At 40.5% G+C, this 17,574-nt stretch overlaps 1 protein-coding gene across 2 annotated transcripts; it reads right to left on the bottom strand.

Annotated features, from left to right (window-relative positions):
• Window positions 1-5,271: 5,271 nt before the first annotated feature.
• On the bottom strand, window positions 5,272-16,410 carry LOC109043436 (uncharacterized). 2 transcript variants are annotated; one of them, XM_019060634.2, is made up of 3 exons: window positions 16,080-16,410; window positions 15,690-15,917; window positions 5,272-8,675 (listed from the first exon to the last, which is right to left on the bottom strand). In XM_019060634.2, the coding sequence occupies exons 2-3, from the start codon at window positions 15,743-15,745 to the stop codon at window positions 7,901-7,903; spliced, it is 831 nt and encodes a 276-aa protein (XP_018916179.1). In that variant the 5' UTR covers window positions 15,746-15,917; window positions 16,080-16,410; the 3' UTR covers window positions 5,272-7,900. The 2 variants fall into 2 exon arrangements, with proteins under 2 accessions (XP_018916179.1, XP_072153386.1); XM_072297285.1 differs by lacking the exons at window positions 15,690-15,917; window positions 16,080-16,410 and adding an exon at window positions 15,050-15,376.
• Between the last annotated feature and the right edge of the window lie 1,164 nt (window positions 16,411-17,574).

The raw sequence follows: 17,574 nt of genomic DNA, 5'->3' as shown, positions 1-17,574 counted from the left end.
ACTTTTTACTTACTTTTCAAAAATATACACAATTATGAGGTAAAACCATGTTGTGCATGCGTAAAATTAAAAATACTTCAATTTATAAGCAACAAATGACAACGGTGGACTCTAAGGTCCTTTAGTATTCACTGCATGCCTTTCAAAGGGCCTTAAATGACAAGCACACAAGAAATTTCACAGGAATTACGGCTTGAGAGAGATAAACTGGTGTCTAAAATCGGCAAACATAATTAATTTTCAATTCTAGAATTTTGGGTTTGAGACGCTGCTGGATCTCTGTATGTCGGCTGCGATCCGTGAAGTATGAGGGTCGTTCTAAAAGTGAGTTTCCCTGTTTAATTTCTCCAAAAGTATTATAGCTGAAACAGATGTGTAAGAACGTGCTTTAAGGAAATATTTTCACCTTTCCAACGAACTATTGTTTTTATCTATTTAGATCAGTGGTTGCCAAGATACATATTGAAGTTTTCCCGGACGCACCTCCTCACTCCGCAGGTTCATATTATCACACCGGTCAATTAGCGTAAACGTCTGGGACTTTTGACGCACGAAGTTTTAAAGCTGCATGGTGACGCACGGCCACATGCTGCAGCAAATACTCAATCTTTGCTAAATAAGTTAAGATGGGAAATTTTCAGACACCCTCCATACTCGCCAGGTCTAGCGCCCAGTGATTATCATCTGTTTACGCAACTCAAATCGGAATTCGGCGGTGAGCACTTCACCAGTGATGGAAAGGTCAATAATTCTGTTGATTCATGGCTTAAAAGGCAGTCGATTGAGTTCTACAAATATGCACAGGGAATTAAAAAGCTGGTATTGCGCTATCGAAAATGCTTAGACACCAGAGGGGACTATGTCGAAAAATAAGGTAAGATTCTAAGGTTAGAGATTCTAAAGATTCAGTGAATCAAAATTACTTCTACAGAGCGAATAATGCCTGCTCCTATAGTGCAATAATTTGGACCCACGGGTTGAAGAGGTGCAAGAAGGAAAACCTCAGAATGTTGGCAACCACTGATAAAAATTCAAAAAAAAACTATGGGTCGTTGGAAAGCTGAAAACATTCCATATGAGAACGTTTTTACAGACTTGTTCTATCTATAATACTTTTGGAGAAATTAAATAAAGAAACTTACTTTTGGAATGACCATCGTACTTGCCATTGAGTCAAGCTAGGGTTAGTACCTTAAAAATATTAAGTATTCAGCAACCTTCGGGGGATAGTGGACGGACAAGGTCTTTAATGCCACTCCTTCTTTCCTCCCTTCTTTTGTGAGTGGATAATCTACAATTTTTAACTTCATCAAGAAACAATATAAAAAACAAATACTCTCATTACTAATTATCATGTACCACACCATAACTTGAAATAGATTTATTAAAAAAATTTGAAACATGATGAAGATGGTGTGAGATAAAGTACTTACATTATTTTGTTATAAGAGGGAGAGAAAATTGGGTTTTGACTCATCTTGAGAGATGGATGAATCTTACATGTTGTAATAATTATGAGATGTTTATACAAAACTTTTCCAATGTTGAGTAGTGAATGTTTCAAAGAAGGAGACAAAAACAAAATTTCTTATATAGGATGACAATAATTCAATTACCCGCAAGGAGAGCTAGAAAGGAATGAGTCTAATGTTTCCCAGAACCATCATAAACGTGCGATAAATCCTTTGGAACAGTAAACTAGAAATCTCAGCAAAAATAATTATTTTTCCACCAACTGAAGAAAATTTATTTAAACGCAGGAGATTTATATAAAGTTTGGCTTTAAGGTGATTCGATGGACGCCATATTTCGTGTCAGAACGGCATGCGATATATCGCATCAATTGGTTCAATTTTTTCAGCTACTCATCATTTTTCTCCAATTTTGAGATCGCAATTCTGTTGTCAGGAGACTAAAGCACTCATTTACTGATTTTAACGAAGAAATTCAATGTAATAAAGGCGTGGTTTTTTTAGAGAGAAAACATCGCATTCGATACTGATATCGAAACTGCACTCGGATGCGATATTTCCTCTCTAAAAAAACCACGCCTTTATTACATTGAATTTCTTTGTTAAAATTGGTGAGAGAGTACTTTAGTCTCCTGACAATAGAATTGCGATCTAAAAATTGGAGAAAAATGATGAGTAGCTGAAAAAATGAAACCAATTGATGCGATATATCGAATGCCGTTCTGACACAAAATATGGCGTCCATCGAATCACCTTCAGGGTTCCCAGCCAATTTTGGAAAAAAAAATCCCTGACTTTTCCAGGTTTTCCAGGACAAAATGAAAGTTTTTCCAGGCTTTTTCTGTGGAAAAAACTCAAATAATTTGCCCTAAAAGAGACAGCGTGCGCGCGCATTTTTCGGTTTTTGTAAAAACTCTTCTATTTTCATAAATTTTTGATCTGGTTTAGCTATTTTTTTATAAGAACCAGGCTAGGATAGTATCATAACACGAATGAAATCACAAAAAAACTTAAAATGTGTTGGAAAAGAAATTGGTGAAATATAAACGCCTTCTTAAACGATACATGCATTGATGAAAGCAAATGATTTTTCAATTTGTTTCATTTACTCATAGTAGTATCGGATTTGAAAAATAAATCCCATCATGGTATTGCTGCTATGCTAAGGAAAAGAGCACTGAACAGATTCTTTTAAAAAATAATCCAACCTGCAGTCTTCGTTCTGCAGACTATTAAGAACTATTCTTAAAAAAACTGAGAAATGCATAAATATTTTTTTAAATGAGCGTATTGTCCAAGGAAAAAAGGCAGAGTTACAAAAAAATATCCTCTACCTTAGCATGCAGACATAGTTCTCAGCTAAGCGCAAGATATCCTATTGAGTGTACTTGAAACTTTTACATTGAAGATTGAAGGTTACCCGATCAAAGAGGAATGGCTAGCTCCTGCGATCTCTTTTTTCATTAGACGCAACTGGTCGCATAAGATGCCCCAGGCACGTGTCCAGGATTTTGTTTCGGGGGGGGGGGGGGGGGTTTGTGGGATCCCTCTACTACCGAGAGGTATGGAATACCCCCCAGGACGAAGGGGGGTCCGGGGGTCCTCCCCCGGAAAATTTTAGAAATTTGTAATCTAATTAGACGCATTTTGAGGCTTCTGTGACGCAGATTTTCCATCAATGTCTGCAGAAAAATTACGTTTCCTTTTTGAACTTTCAGCAAAAAACACAAAATATGCATTCAAAAAGATCCTGAAATTTTTTGAAATTTTAACTCTATTTGGACGCATTTTGAGGCTTCTATGACGCAGATTTTCCATCAGTTTCTGCATAAAAATTACGCCTTTTTTTTTTTTACTTTCAGCATAAAATACTTTCGAATTATATGCATTCGAGAAATCTAGAAATTTTTTGAAATTTTAACTCTATTTGGTCGCATTTCAAGGCTTCCGTGACGCAGATTTTCCATAAGTTTCTGCATAATAATTACGCCTTTTTTTTTACTTACAGTATAAAATACTTTCGAATAATACGCATTCGACAAATCTAGAAAATTTTTGAAATTTCAACTCTATTTGGACGTATTTTGAGGCTTCTGTGACACAGATTTTCCATCAGTTTCTGCAGAAAATTTTCGCTTTTTTTAACACAAAATACTTTCGAATTGTTACATTCAACAAAGTTGGAAAATTTCAGAAATTTGTACCCTTTTTGGACGCATTTTGAGGCTTTTCTGACGAAAAGAGCCTCGTCAAGTTTAGCCCCTTTTTTTGTATACCCGAGTTGGTCAACGGGGCAAGGCTCAAATGAAAGCTTATGGTAAGGCAAACTTCCATGCAAAGTTTCAACTTGAAGTGACCCCTCGTTTAGGCTGTACAGCGTTGCCAATTTTATGCTCCAAAAGCAAGGAATTCGGGACTAATAGTCCAGTGCATCATAATTAAACAGATTAGTGCATCAGTCTACAAGCTGAAAACTACCCTGAGATCGAATAGAAGCGCAACTAAAGGCCATCGTGAACTTTTCGAAGCAGTGTTGCCAGTATTTTATTCATTTTTTTAACAGAAAATTAGGGTATTTTCGAGATTTTTGGCAGGAAACGTACCTCCATGACCTATAAATTTGATGAATATGGGCAAAACATTACGACTCGCTAGTAAATGAACGCTACAGACGGAGGAAATTGAATTCCGAACGCAATGTTGGCAAGTATATTTTAATTTCTTACAAAAATTAAAGATTTTCTCACGTGAATGCTTCGATAACGTAATTTCCAAGGCATTCATGTCATTCTGATGACTGAATATCACCATGGCATAGTACATGATTACTGTTCAAGACAAAAACGAAAAGTTCAGAGTAACGTTGCCTTATCATAAGCTTTCTTGTCCTGTTGACCAACTCCGGTGTACTAGTCTGTTGAACCATGATGATCCAGTATTTCTCAATTTTTGCATATAAAAATGGAAAATTGGCGACGCTGTACAGCCTAAACGAGGTTTCACTTCAAGTTGAAACTTTTCCTGGAAGTTTGCCTTACCATAAGCTTTCGTTTGAGCCTTGTCCCGTTGACCAACTCGGGTGTACTAGTCTGTTGAACCATGATGATCCAGTATTCCTCGAGTATAGCGCATAAAAATGGAAAATTGGCAACGCTCTACAGCCTAAACAGGGTTTCACTTCAAGTCGAAACTTTTCCAGGAAGTTTGCCTTACCAAAAGCTTTCGTTTGAGCCTTGTCTCGATGACCAACTCCGGTGTCCTGGTCTACTTATGCACCGGACTAATAGTCCAGAATTCCTTGATTTTAGCACATGAAAATGGAAAATTGGCAACGCTGTACAGCCTAAACGAGGGGTCACTTCAAGTTGAAACTTTGCATGGATGTTTGCCTTACCATAGGCTTTCATTTAAGCACTGTCTGGTTGATCAAGTCGGGTATACAAAAAGGTGCTAAAAAACACCACTTTTTAGCGAGGCTCTTTTAGGAATGAACATGGTGTTTTCATTTGAGACTCTACATTAAAACAGATAATAATCTTCGACGGTCTCAAACTTCATCTTTTCTCTCACTTTCTCATCTTCTGTCTCCTCTTTCCCTCTCTCTTTTCCCCCTTTTTTGGCTTTCGAGGGGGGGGGGGGGCGCTTGGGCCCCCCCCCCTCCACCCCCCTGGATACGTTCCTGTCAGATGCCCTTATCATTATGGCTGACCTGCAGGGGGAGCCACCGAACACTTCCAATTCGTTCCGAATGCCGATAAAGAGGTTAAGTTGGAGGAAAATTCAAAATACAACGAAGGCATTGCAATTTCAATTTTAATTCTTTTATTTTTATTTGTCTACTTATTAATTTTTTTTCTCAGTACTTGAAAAAATTCCAGACTTTTGGAGCAAATTCCCTGAGTTTTCCATGTTTTCCAGGCCATTTTTTTCCCCTGACTTTTCCAGGTTTTCCAGATCGCTGGGAACCCTGACCTTAAGAAATCCTCTCTCATTTGAGAGACAGTTAAAATTTTCAATGTTGTTCTGTACTTAAACTTCACAAATTTTCTCGATTTGGGCCTCTTGCAAACTTTTGCTAAAGCAAAAATAAGAGTCGTTTCTTTTCGAAAATGTCTCAAAATTCACGATGAGCGCATCCGCAAAGTTTGAAAGGCATTCCTAATTTTACAATCTGCGTAAGAGATTTGCGATTTTTTTAGCTTGCCTCTCCAAAAACGATACTACAGCACAGCTTAACATTTAGTGGGAGGTGTCGTCCAATCTAACTCCTGCTCAATAGGACGCTACTCAATTTAACATGACCGACACCTTAGGGCTGCGAACCCGACCGGAACTCGGAACCTGCGGAACCGGCATGTTTTGGGGAACCGGAACCAGAACCCGAGTTTCAGGAACACCGGAACCAGAGCCGGGAACCGGTTCTGAAACCGATAGGAACCTGGACAGAACCGGGTTCCGTATGGGTTCCCATTAAGTAATAATTTGCAAATTGGCAAGAGTGAAAAAGGGCCACGGAGGATTATAGCGAGGGACCTTTGCTGATATACATAGTCAAGGCTGAAGAGTAATCGGTTATAAAGAGAGAGCGACTGGTATCAGCTGATGCTGCAGTTCAATGCAAAATATAAACATATTAAGAAATTAAAATCTTTTTTATCCCGTTTCCAAGGAGTCTGTGGGGAACTTAGTGAAAACTTTTGTGGGCAGTTTTGTGAAGGAAGGTAGGTTATAATTTTGAAAGTTTAAACAAGAGCGGAAAACAGGGGATTCGGAAATTTAAATAAAATGTCATTGCATTTAATTTGTTCATTGAAATTAAAACTTTAACATGGAATCTCTTGTGAAAATCTTTTTTCAAAATAAAATGTCATTACATTTAATTTGTTCATTGAAATTAAAATTGTAACATGGAATCGTTTTTCGTTCTTGTTCTTGCAAGTTACTTCTTCAAAACTAGATTCATTTGCCTCGGAACCTACAGCTGGAACCGGCTCCGGAACTGAACCCCGAATTCCTAGACTACCGGAACCAGAATCGGAACCCGAGCTTCTGGACCAACGGAACCAGTACCGGAACCGGTTCCGAAAACCCACCGGGTTCCCAGCCCTGCTATCCGCCGAAACACGTGTGACGGGAAACAGATTCTAACCACCTGATAACAATCGGCGTGTTTATATTCACGTTTTCCTCTTGCTGAGACTGTAGAGAGATACCCGCTTTGATAGATCTTGAGCTCCTTCGACTTACGCGCTGAAAGGTCGGCGGCCATGTTGAATATTGAGTATCGTCGTATTGAGCAGGAGTTCGACGGAACGACTCCTCCAAAAAAGTGTTGACCTGTGCCATAATATAGTTTTTGAAGTGGGAAGCTCAAAACAACGATAAGGAGGGGTTGCGATTTGGGCCGAAATCGGCCCCTCCACGGAATTGAGGAAGTTTTGGATATTTGGCAGTTGACGGTGCGTATTTGACAGAAATAATCGAGTTTTGCCGATACTCACGGTTTTTGGATGCTAAACAGGGGTCTAAACATGGCTCCGGAGCCGCTGATAATAAAAATAACTGAAATTTCGCGTTAATCGTGGTTTTACCAAGTATGGTTCAAGTATGTTGCTTGTCTAGGTGTCCTTGACACCATATTTGAAGCTCATCACCCGTCGCCTTAAAGCCCAGGTCGAAATCTGAAGTAGAACCACGATAAACGCGAAATTTCAGCTATTTTCGGCTCCAGAGCCATATTGAGGCCCCTGTTTCGCATCCAAAAACCGTGAGTATCGGCAAAACTCGATTATTTCAGTCAAATATGCACAGTCAACTGCCAAACATCCAAAACTTACTCAATTCCGTAGAGGGGCCGATTTCGGCCCAAATCGTAACCCCTCCTTTTTTTTGCTGATTGTGAAGTTAGGAGTGCATTCCAGACTTTGAGTCGTGTCCATCGTGATTTTTGAGACGCTTTCTACTAGAAACGCCTCTTACTTTTGCTCTAGCAAGAGTTTGAAACAGGCCCATTCAACAGAACTAAACCTTGAATTATTGACTCTGACAGATGGATGGCTGAATCAATGACATACCAAAACTAGAAGTAGCGAGTAAAACATTTTACGGTTAAATTTATTTGTCAAAAACAATTCCAAATCATACTTAGTTACGATAGTTTTGCAGGCTATTTTCCATAAGAAGTTGAGGAGTGTGATGAAATTCTGGAGATGAAGAATAATCAGTTAATTAGCTCCTCTATAACAATATTGAAAGGGGCCAACACGGCCGACAGCGTGGCTTGATAAGAATAGATCAATTTGAGAAGTATCAAACTTTAATGCTCACAATTGAAAACCTCATTTACGTCTCACGCCAACAGACAAGAATTGAAATAATCTCAGAATCAGACTGTTTACTGAATTAAAAGACTGAGTGGATTCACAAGTTTAGATGTACATCATTTCTGCCATGTGGGACATTTTCTTCGGGATGTGCACGAAAATATCAAAATAACTTGCCAATTCGTCAATTGTTATATCATCGCATGGTGAGTGAGGAGTCATTCGAGCTTGGATGGAGCAAGAAGTACCATTGCTGCTTTGAGGTTGGCTTAAGGTCGGGGCTCCAACACTCCTAACTAATGCTAATGACGAGGAGGGCACAGTTTCGGGACGCAAGTCTCGCAAATCACTCAGGCATTCTCTATCAAACGTAAGTGAAACACGGAGATTCGGCGATACCATAAATGGCTTTAAGTCCGATTTACCACTTAATTGACCTTCCAACCTATTTTCTTGATATTTGTGGTTTAAAAGTTGGTTCAGTCTGTCCAATGGCAGTGAAAGCTCAACTTTGGACTTCTTCGAAATTTCTGGTAGACTAGTTGAAATAAACTTCAGAACTGATGGCTTCAATACACTTCTCAATTTTGAACCATTCTTATTACAAATACGAATGTTATTGTTAAACAGGATGTTCAATCGACCTTTTTTAATGATGGGATGCTTCCCAAAGTTTGGTTGTGATCGGCGGTCTAGACGCGGGATTGTGTTTTTCTTCTCTTCTTTTTTCTCCATTGCATTACAGTTACAGTTGTGTACAGAACAGACCTCTTCAAAAAGTGATAAAGTTGCGATTGAAGGCTCACTGTCGACGATTGGATCGTTTGCATTACTTGTGAAGGGATTCATTGCTTTCTGGCATTTACTCAGTTGTAGATTGCTGAAACAAATAACATATCATCATAACACGATGAAACATTTCTCAACTGTTTTTGCTGAGGCTTTACACATCAGCAATACCAACTTTATTTATCAAAATAATTTGGAAATGCACTCAGAATAAAATAATAAGTAATTGTTTGGACGTATTTTTACCAAATAAAACTGTGTATGATTTTCAAAATTTTCAAAGCAGTAAGTTTTGCAAAAACCATCATTGTCGTTTTTTCACGTATCGACTGATTTTGAATGTCTGCGACTTGCGTGAAAGTTGAGGAGGTCTTCTAACGATATAAGTTGCCAAAACTCCGAGAAAAACTTGAGAGTTAACTAAATTTTGCGAGGTAAAGGGAAAATTGCGCATGGTTTCGTTTGACTTGATACGTTAGCCGGGATACTGCACCCTGTCTAACAGAACTAAGAGCACGGTAAAATATTTTCTGCCAACATTCTCAGCTCCTGTTCAATCGATTTTGGTGATTCTAACCAACCTAACACGCTCCTGTGGACGTAAATTGAACGTTTTGGCGAGCAAGACGCGCAAGTATTTTTTAAAATTCGGAAACTTGGCCGAAAACGTTATTTAGGCCCAAATGGGATACATTTCAGCGAGCTGACTGATTTTTTAAAGATTGAAGGAATATTTCTATCGTTGTAAAAACTTAAAGTAGTTGACTTCTTATAGACTACTTTTGATACCTATTACACATCTGAGCGTGCAGGATGCGGAATTATTTTTTTAAAAATTCGGAAACTTGATCGAAAACGCTGTTTTGAAGCAAAGATACATTTTGGCAAAAATTTATTATTTTTTTAGAGAGGTTGTTCCAACCCCATTAGATTTGGCCCCCTATCAAATATGATCCATTTTCTCAGGAGTGATACAGTAGTATGCGAGACGTTCAAATATGGCGGTCATTTTGACCTAGGGCCACCCAGAGAGAGGGGCGGGGGGTCAAAGGCAAATCCTTTAACTGCCTATAACTTTTGAGCGAAAAATAGGATTGAGTTGAACCTTGTTTTTAAATGAAAGATGCAAAAAAGATCTATCTGCACATACCAGAAAAAATGAAAAAAAGTTAAAAATACCAATTATTAGCGATTTTTCAATTATTTAGGGGAAAAAATTTTGTCGTGTTGCGGCACCGCGCAATGACTACTAAAATGGAAACCAGTTTTAAGACTCTAAACTCAATTTCCTTTTAAACCCCAAAAAACCGCATCATGGGGAAACGTTTAGATCCCGAGCTATGGCTCGTCAAAGTTAGCCCCGCGCTGAGCGCGCACCCTTTGCGCTGTTCGCATATCCGCTACGCGTCCGTCACCGATCCTGTTGCCCCCTCCCCCCTCACTGAATGCAAATTAACATTCTACTACCTAGCTTTCGTATATTATATCCGTGTTAAAGGTACATGAAAGTTTTAGCAAGTTCGTGATTTCCAGAAGAATTGATGCTTTATTTCGCTCCCCCCCCCCCCCCCCCAACCCGGCCAATGTGCTCCAAATATTGCGCGAAAAAGAAATATCTAAATTTTCTTGTTACATGTTTTTGCTGATATAGCACCCTGTGTTTAGACAGGGTGATTCAGACCACCCGTCTACTATCTTTTTCTAGAAAACGGCGAAAAATTGAGCTTCGGGACGCAAACTTCCATGGGTAAATCGACCTCAAAGAATCGAATGAAAATACTTTCAGCCCCCTAAAATGACCCCTTTGGGGAATTTTTTTTGGGAGGGAGAGGGGGGAGCACCCCGTTCCTCGCGATTTTCAAATAGGAAGGGTATGTTATGACTTTGAATTCGGAATCTACAGCAAAAAATAAAAACATTTTGTTGTTTGCATTTTTTCCCTCAACCCCCATTTTTTGGAGTTAAGGGGCATTTTAGGGGCAATTTTCAATCCGATACTGTAAGTGGCCAAATTATTCAAATTTCAAAATCTAAAAATCTCCTGAGAGGAGAGGTCAATATCCTTTTTATTGATGTGCCATATGACCCCTGTTGCTCCAAAATGTTAGGGGCCACGACCCCCCAAAAATTGTGTGGCTTTGGAGGGCTGTAAGTCGAAAATTTCAAATGGCAAGGGTATGTTTTGACTTCAGATACGGATTCTACGCGAAAAGTTACGTAGAATTCATATGGCGCATGGCCTATTTGCTCCAAATGGAGATGTTGCATGTGTGAGGGATTTGCGATTTGACTGTTGATTCTTATGTTAAAGTTCGCGAGAAACACGATGGTGCCACTGGTTTTCTCTGAAATCAACTCCCAAGCGCAAAAAAAGCTCTCAAAGTGAGGCCAAAATGGAGGGGATATCCCGCTCTACCCTGAGAGTCCACCTCTACATCAAAACAAACTCTCCATGCAAAGATAGGGAGCAAATACATTGACAGGGCTGCCACTTCATTTGGGGACTCCAAAACTGAAACACGGCAGCATTCCCACTGGGGATCTTAATATTCTACGTTACTTTTCGCGTAGAATCCATAACTGAGGTCTAATCATACTTTATCATCTACTGTATCGACGAAATTCTATCCTCTCCTTGTTATTCATGTCGAATATTACTTTATAGCAGACTTTTTCCTGCATCCTTTGAAGATATCAAACAAAATATTCTAAGGATATGTAAGCGCGATAATACGCTTTTAAGTGAGCTCAGAGATTTTCCAAATTTCTGGCTTTGGGACCAAAACTACAATTGTTTGTCAAAACTATGCTGTTAAAGTCAACTACCTTCGGCCCATACGACGCCAGCAGTATTTTTTGGAAAGAGGTTGTTCCATCCCCCATTAAATTTGGCCCCCTATCAAATATGATCCATCTTTTCAGGGGTGATACAGTAGTATGCGAGACGTTCAAATATGGTTGTCATTTTGACGTAGGCCCACCCAGAGAGGGGAGCAGGGGGTCAATGGCAAAACCTCAACTGCCTATAACTTTTGAGCGAAAAATCGGATTGAGTTGAACTTCTTTTTAAATGGAAGATCTAAAAAGATCTATCTGCACATACCAGAAAAAGTGGAAAAAAGGTTAAAAATACCAATTTATAGTAATTTTTTGTTATGTTTCGGCACCGCGCAATGACTCTACTTAAACGGAAACCAGTTTTTCAGATTCTACACTCGATTACCTTATAGACCCCCAAAATCGCATCATGGAGAAACGTGTAGATCCCGAGCTTTGGCTCGTCAAAGTTAGCCCCGCGCTGTGCGCGCAACCCTTGGTCGACATGCTGTCTGGACGCGCATTCACTCGTCACCGATTATTATAAAACTAGCCGCTGTGGCTCCGCCCCCTGGACCCCCGGTCACTCGCTTCGCCAGTCACTTACGGCTAGCCGTATTCCGTGCCGTAAGTGCAAAAAGATGATGGGGTAATGTAATCCAATAAGAACTCTTTTCTGAATACACGAATACGAGAGGCTTTCCATCCTAAATTAGTTAACCTGTTTTCAGTTCCTTAATGATTTTCAATATAAATTTTCAAAAGAAAAACGAAATTACGCGAAATTGCCAGGAAGCATTATGGATAGTTTTCCTTTAAGGGATTTTTCTTCGGGGGGGGGGGGGGGGGTGTTTAAAAAGGCGAAATCCCTCCGGAATATGACAATGTAAGCCCGTTGGTATTATGTACAGGGTGTCCCAAAAGTCCGTACCCCCCCTCCGCCTCGTAACTTTTGAACGGTTAGAGATAGAAAAATTAAACTTTGGGAATGTTTCTATCTTAAAGGGCACCATCTTTTAGGGGGTTCAAAATTTTTGTCTCACCCTCAGGGGGGCGCGGGGGCCCCCAACTTTTTTTTTCAAATGGTAACCCCTATCTTGTGATACATCATTAGAAAGAGGAAAGGACCCCGCACACCTCTTATGGGAAGCCGCACCATGAAGAATTGCCTTCTGACTTATGTTTATCGATTCTCATCAAGATGCTGATCAAAAGTTATAATTGAGCCAACTTTATACGATGCACCGTTTTCGCAAAAAACCTATGAGAAGATTCAATTATTCGGAGACTATGAATTAAAAAGAACAAAGCATTTGAGAACAGGCCCGATGTAAATAAGGAAAAAACGTAGTGCGTGTCCGTCTTCTTATCTGTACCTGCCGACTCAGGGGCTGTCTCCCTCCCGCACTCGCCCGGTAGACGTTCGGACTTTCCTGTTCTTATGCTCCTCAAGAATCTGATTTGGATGGTGATCGAGCAAAACTGCGAGGGGAATCCGAGATAAGACTGCCGCTCGGTGCGGGAGTCCCCATGATTTCCTGGTTGACACAGAGCCGCTTGTCAATCGAGCACTGAAATGAGGAATCTTTCTGGCTTTTTTATCACCGAATAATTGAATCTTCTCATAGGTTTTTTGCGAAAACGGTGCATCGTAGAAAGTTGGCGCAATTATAAGTTTTGATCAGCATCTTGAGGAGAATCGATAAACATAAGTCAGAGGGCAATTCTTCATGGTGCAGCTTCTCATAAGAGGTGTGCGGGGTCCTTTGGCATTAAGTGCCTGAGCAAAGTAGTCCAGGCAATAGAGAATTCTAGCGGGAAAGTTCAGTCGAACTAGCAATTATGGGCGGATTTTATGTTTTTTGGGTCGCGGAATCCTAATTTCGACTTGCCTGACAGATCCGACCCACCCCTCGGCCGCCATCTTGAAAAATCGACTTTTGACGGTTTTCCCCCATTTTTCGCTCATAACTTTTTTTCGGTTCAAAATATCGAAACGATCGCGACTTTTGTCGGAAGACGATTAAATTTGCTAGAGAAAAATATATACATATGCACACTTAAAGTGAAAATCGTGGGATGGGAAGCGCGACGAAGGCAACGGGAAATATCGAAAATATCGCGGAGCCGAATCTTCGTCCTCCTCCCCCGTGTGCCGCGCTTGCTGACCGGTACCCCTCTGTGTAATATAGAGGACGAGGGGAGACAGGAGATGCCACTGGAACAACACTGGTGCAATGACTGATTAATGAAACAGTGCAGTAAAACAACGAATAATGATAAGCAAGTCATAATTAAATTATTGAGAAATCGGGGACCGAACCCACATTTTGAAACCTGTAGACGCCTCTGACGTCTTAGACGACTCGGCCACCGCTCATCATGAATTGTTGGGAGCGAATCTTGTGTTGATAAGAGGAGCTGATGCGTAGGCTACTCAGCCACTGCGCATCCTCCTGCGCATAGCCGTAGCCGTCCCGGGGCATTCTGTAAATTCACTCATTTATAAAACGTGATTGTGAAAAAACCTGGTTCCAATTTCCAAAATCTGATTAGAGCGGGCTCATCTAGGGCCTATCACAAGTCGATTTACCCAAAAATCATGGAAATCGGCCCGGTAGAACACTCCGACGAACAATGACAAAAAGTATGAATTTACACTGTTTAAATGGGAGAATTCCCAACTTAACCACATAATATAAAAAAACCTGGGTCATATTATGAAAAACTGAATAGAACGGGCTAATTTAGAGACAATCGCCTGTCAATAGCCGCAAAAATCATGAAAACCCCCAGTAGAACGCTGGAAGTAAGCGTTACCAGTTACGCAAAATTAGGAGGGCTCTGAGCTTATAGTACAGAACTAGGGGGTTACGCCCCCTGGCCGCTACGCGGCCCAACCTCCTGAAGGCGCTCCGCGCCATCTCCACTTTCACATTATAATTAACTTCATCTCAATCCACCGGCACGATTTTTAACCCATTGACTTAAGATTTGATTTGATTTTGACTCTGTCGGGCCAGGGATTACTATTTAACTTGGCAAAAATCAGTAACGTTGAACACTTCAAAATAATCCTAAAACCCCTTCTTTGAGGTTAAAAATCGATATAATAAGCTTTCACGAAACAAAATTTGAGAAAAATTATGAAAACCGGATGTAGAATGATTTTTTTTATTGTTATTTGTCGCTTTCTAAGTCATGAAAACCACAAAATTAGAGAAAATAAGAAAATTTTGTGGATATATTATATTCAAATGTGCAATAAGATAATACTGTAACAAAGCAAGAAATTACAATGAGACATAGGTTGGTCATACTACTCATTTAAACATTGAAGAGAACAATATCCACCAGAGAATCGCCAGAGCAACGCAAACAATCGACGGACAGCTCCCAGCTGTCTCTTCAGGTAAGGCCTAGCGCATCGCAGACGGCTCGGAGCTGTCAGTCTAAATCAATGGGTTAACTGACTTTTGTGGGAACCCTTCAGCTTTTATGAGGAAGCAAGTGTATCCTAGAACTGAACTTTTCAAGCCTTATAATTCACCTTATTTTAATGCGATTGAGTAAACTTTGTTAGTGGATGAATTTGCCAACTTCAAATTTATCCCCTCAATAGTCATTCTGGTGAAATAAGTTACTTACTTTGTTTAAAGCTTGCTTTTTGTCATCCCTCCAATACATTCCTTATGGGAGAGTTCCGCTGTACGTAACCGGGCTGCCTGCCCACCAGGCCTATGTATCCCCTAACTAGTCTAGATTACCCTGTCCTAACTGCATAACTAACTGTTACTTAAAATATCTTTGAAAGGTGTTAACCCAGCTAATGTATTTGTTCCCTTCCTATGCATTGTGAGTTTTACTGAATAAATAGGTGACTTGCACCATAATACAGGCAATTATTCCTTACAGCCCTTGAAAGGAAATTTCCTTGAACTTAAGAGTTTGTTTCGGAAAAGATCAGCATTGTCATCATGTTTCCTGAAAAATCCAATGCAAGAATAAGTACTTAAAACACAAATCCCTTAGACATTTAAGGACTACGATGTTGCACTGTGCCTGCCAATTCAATGAGTAAAACCTTTTTTCTCATAACTGACTCCTTTATGGTGACTGCCCTCCACGGTGATACCTTAAGTGTTGATAAATGGGAGATTCGTCAAAGGGGGAATGGCTGATGGAATATCTTCAGATGGCATACTCAAACTACATAAAGAGGAAAATTTTGCAGGAAGTGGAGCCCGAAAGACAATCCAAGACTGTAAAGATAAAGAAAGAAAATTACCTATTTGAACTCAGTGTTAGTTTTGTGAGGATATCCGGTAAACTTTGGTTAGCCATTGTTCAGGAAGAGGTTCTAGGATGCCAAGGTCACGAACTTGTTGATTTCCTTGTCATGGATAAACTCAAAGTTCGTAGATTAATAACGATCTCCCAGCGCCAGAATGTACAATTCTACTCTTGATGAAGCTTCAATACAAATGTCTAGTTTGTCCCCACCACAAGGAGAATCCTGTAGTGAAAGATCAGAGATAAGTAAATGCCGATGCGCAAGAACCTAGCCTTTTCTACACTAAATCAAATCCTGCTAGAATCTGATATGATTGAGATGATATTGGATCGCAAAGGACTTGTGAACGAAAAAGTCAATCAAACAAGATGAAGGCAATGTTACCAAAAAAAATTTTTCGTTCAGAAGAAGTTGCGAGACGGCTCTGCAACGCAGTTCCTACTCAGGAACAGGGGAAGAACACAACACAATACAGAACAACTTTAAAATGGAGTACATATGTTACCCTCCACGGGCACTAATTTGTGCAGCTAGCGTCTGCTGAAGTTAATAAAGTTAATAATAAGCAGGCTCTTGGAAAGGATGAAGTGAGCGAAAACGAGAGCGAAGAACTGAACAAATCTAGGCGGTCATGAACACCAACCACACCAACACCAACAGGGACCAGTTCTTTCTATAGTATAGGACCCTGGACACCTGGACACCCTGGACTCCCGTAAGACAAGGCGGATAAAGAATGGTGGTCGCATTTCGATGTTGGCTGCCATCTTGAAGCGTTGTGACGTCAGGAGGGTACGGGTTATGCCGTGCAATCCGAGGTTGAGTCAGCCCCCCCGGCCTCGGCCAGCCCATGTACCCGATGTACCCGATGGACGCTATTAGTGGCGACGTCATCATAGGGATTCTCCGATAGATGCGTTGTTAAAGTCCACAACTGCCCAACGAAAATTACCCGTTGAGTGTTGAGCTCAACGAAAGCGTTGGTAAATTCCGGTGGATTTACCCGTTTTCCAAGATGGCTGCTCAGCAAACTGCCCACCAGCTCAGCGAGGTTTCTGGCTGCTGCGGACCGCTGCCGAGTTTGCTGGATTGTTATTCCGCCATTTTTTTCTCACTTTAACCTCACACTTTGCCGTTCGCCAGTCAGTCTAGGGAGAATTGCTTGTTTTGTTTGTTCTTTCCTCTTCCTCCGCGACTTCCGTTGTGCTCTGCTCTTTTTCTTTTTACGAAGATGTGGGTCCTCATTCGATTGAATATCATTACTTTAAAAGTGGAACTGCCAGAGCAGTTTCCATGAGCATATTATCCTCTTCTTCGTCAATCATGTCAAACACTAAAATAATGCTTCACAGAAGATTGAGAAGATTCTTTCGAACGAAAAAAGCTTTGACTTTATCACCGGGCACATATATCAAAAATTTCATTATCAATTTCACAACATCAACATAACCTCCAAATCATCTCAATCCAACGGGAATTTAACAACGGCACCAAGATTTTCTTCCGTCCGTTGAGCTGACGTCGTCGTTGAGATGACGTCAATCCTGCGGAGAGTCGGCCATTTTCGTTGGGCAGCAAAAGTAATTTAACAACGCACCTATTATATCGAATTGGATCCAAACAATAACATTGGCATAACCTCTTTCAATAGCTATGTTTATGCGAGCCTCTTAACCGAGTGAACAGATTGGCCCAGATATTCCGGACCACATTTCACCAAAAACTGCTGTTTGTCAAACCGCCGTCAACACCTACCAAGCGGCGAGTAGGCCTTCGGCCGTGCTCGGCAATCTTCGTAGCCAATCAGGTTGCCGCTCGCCGCCCGTAATCTCGAAGATGGTTCGGCTCCCACACCACACCACCCTCCTACACTTTTCAA

This window comes from Bemisia tabaci, chromosome 2, assembly GCF_918797505.1.
Source record: "Bemisia tabaci chromosome 2, PGI_BMITA_v3".
NCBI lineage: Eukaryota > Metazoa > Arthropoda > Insecta > Hemiptera > Aleyrodidae > Bemisia > Bemisia tabaci.
This window is presented reverse-complemented; position numbering and strand designations above follow the sequence as displayed.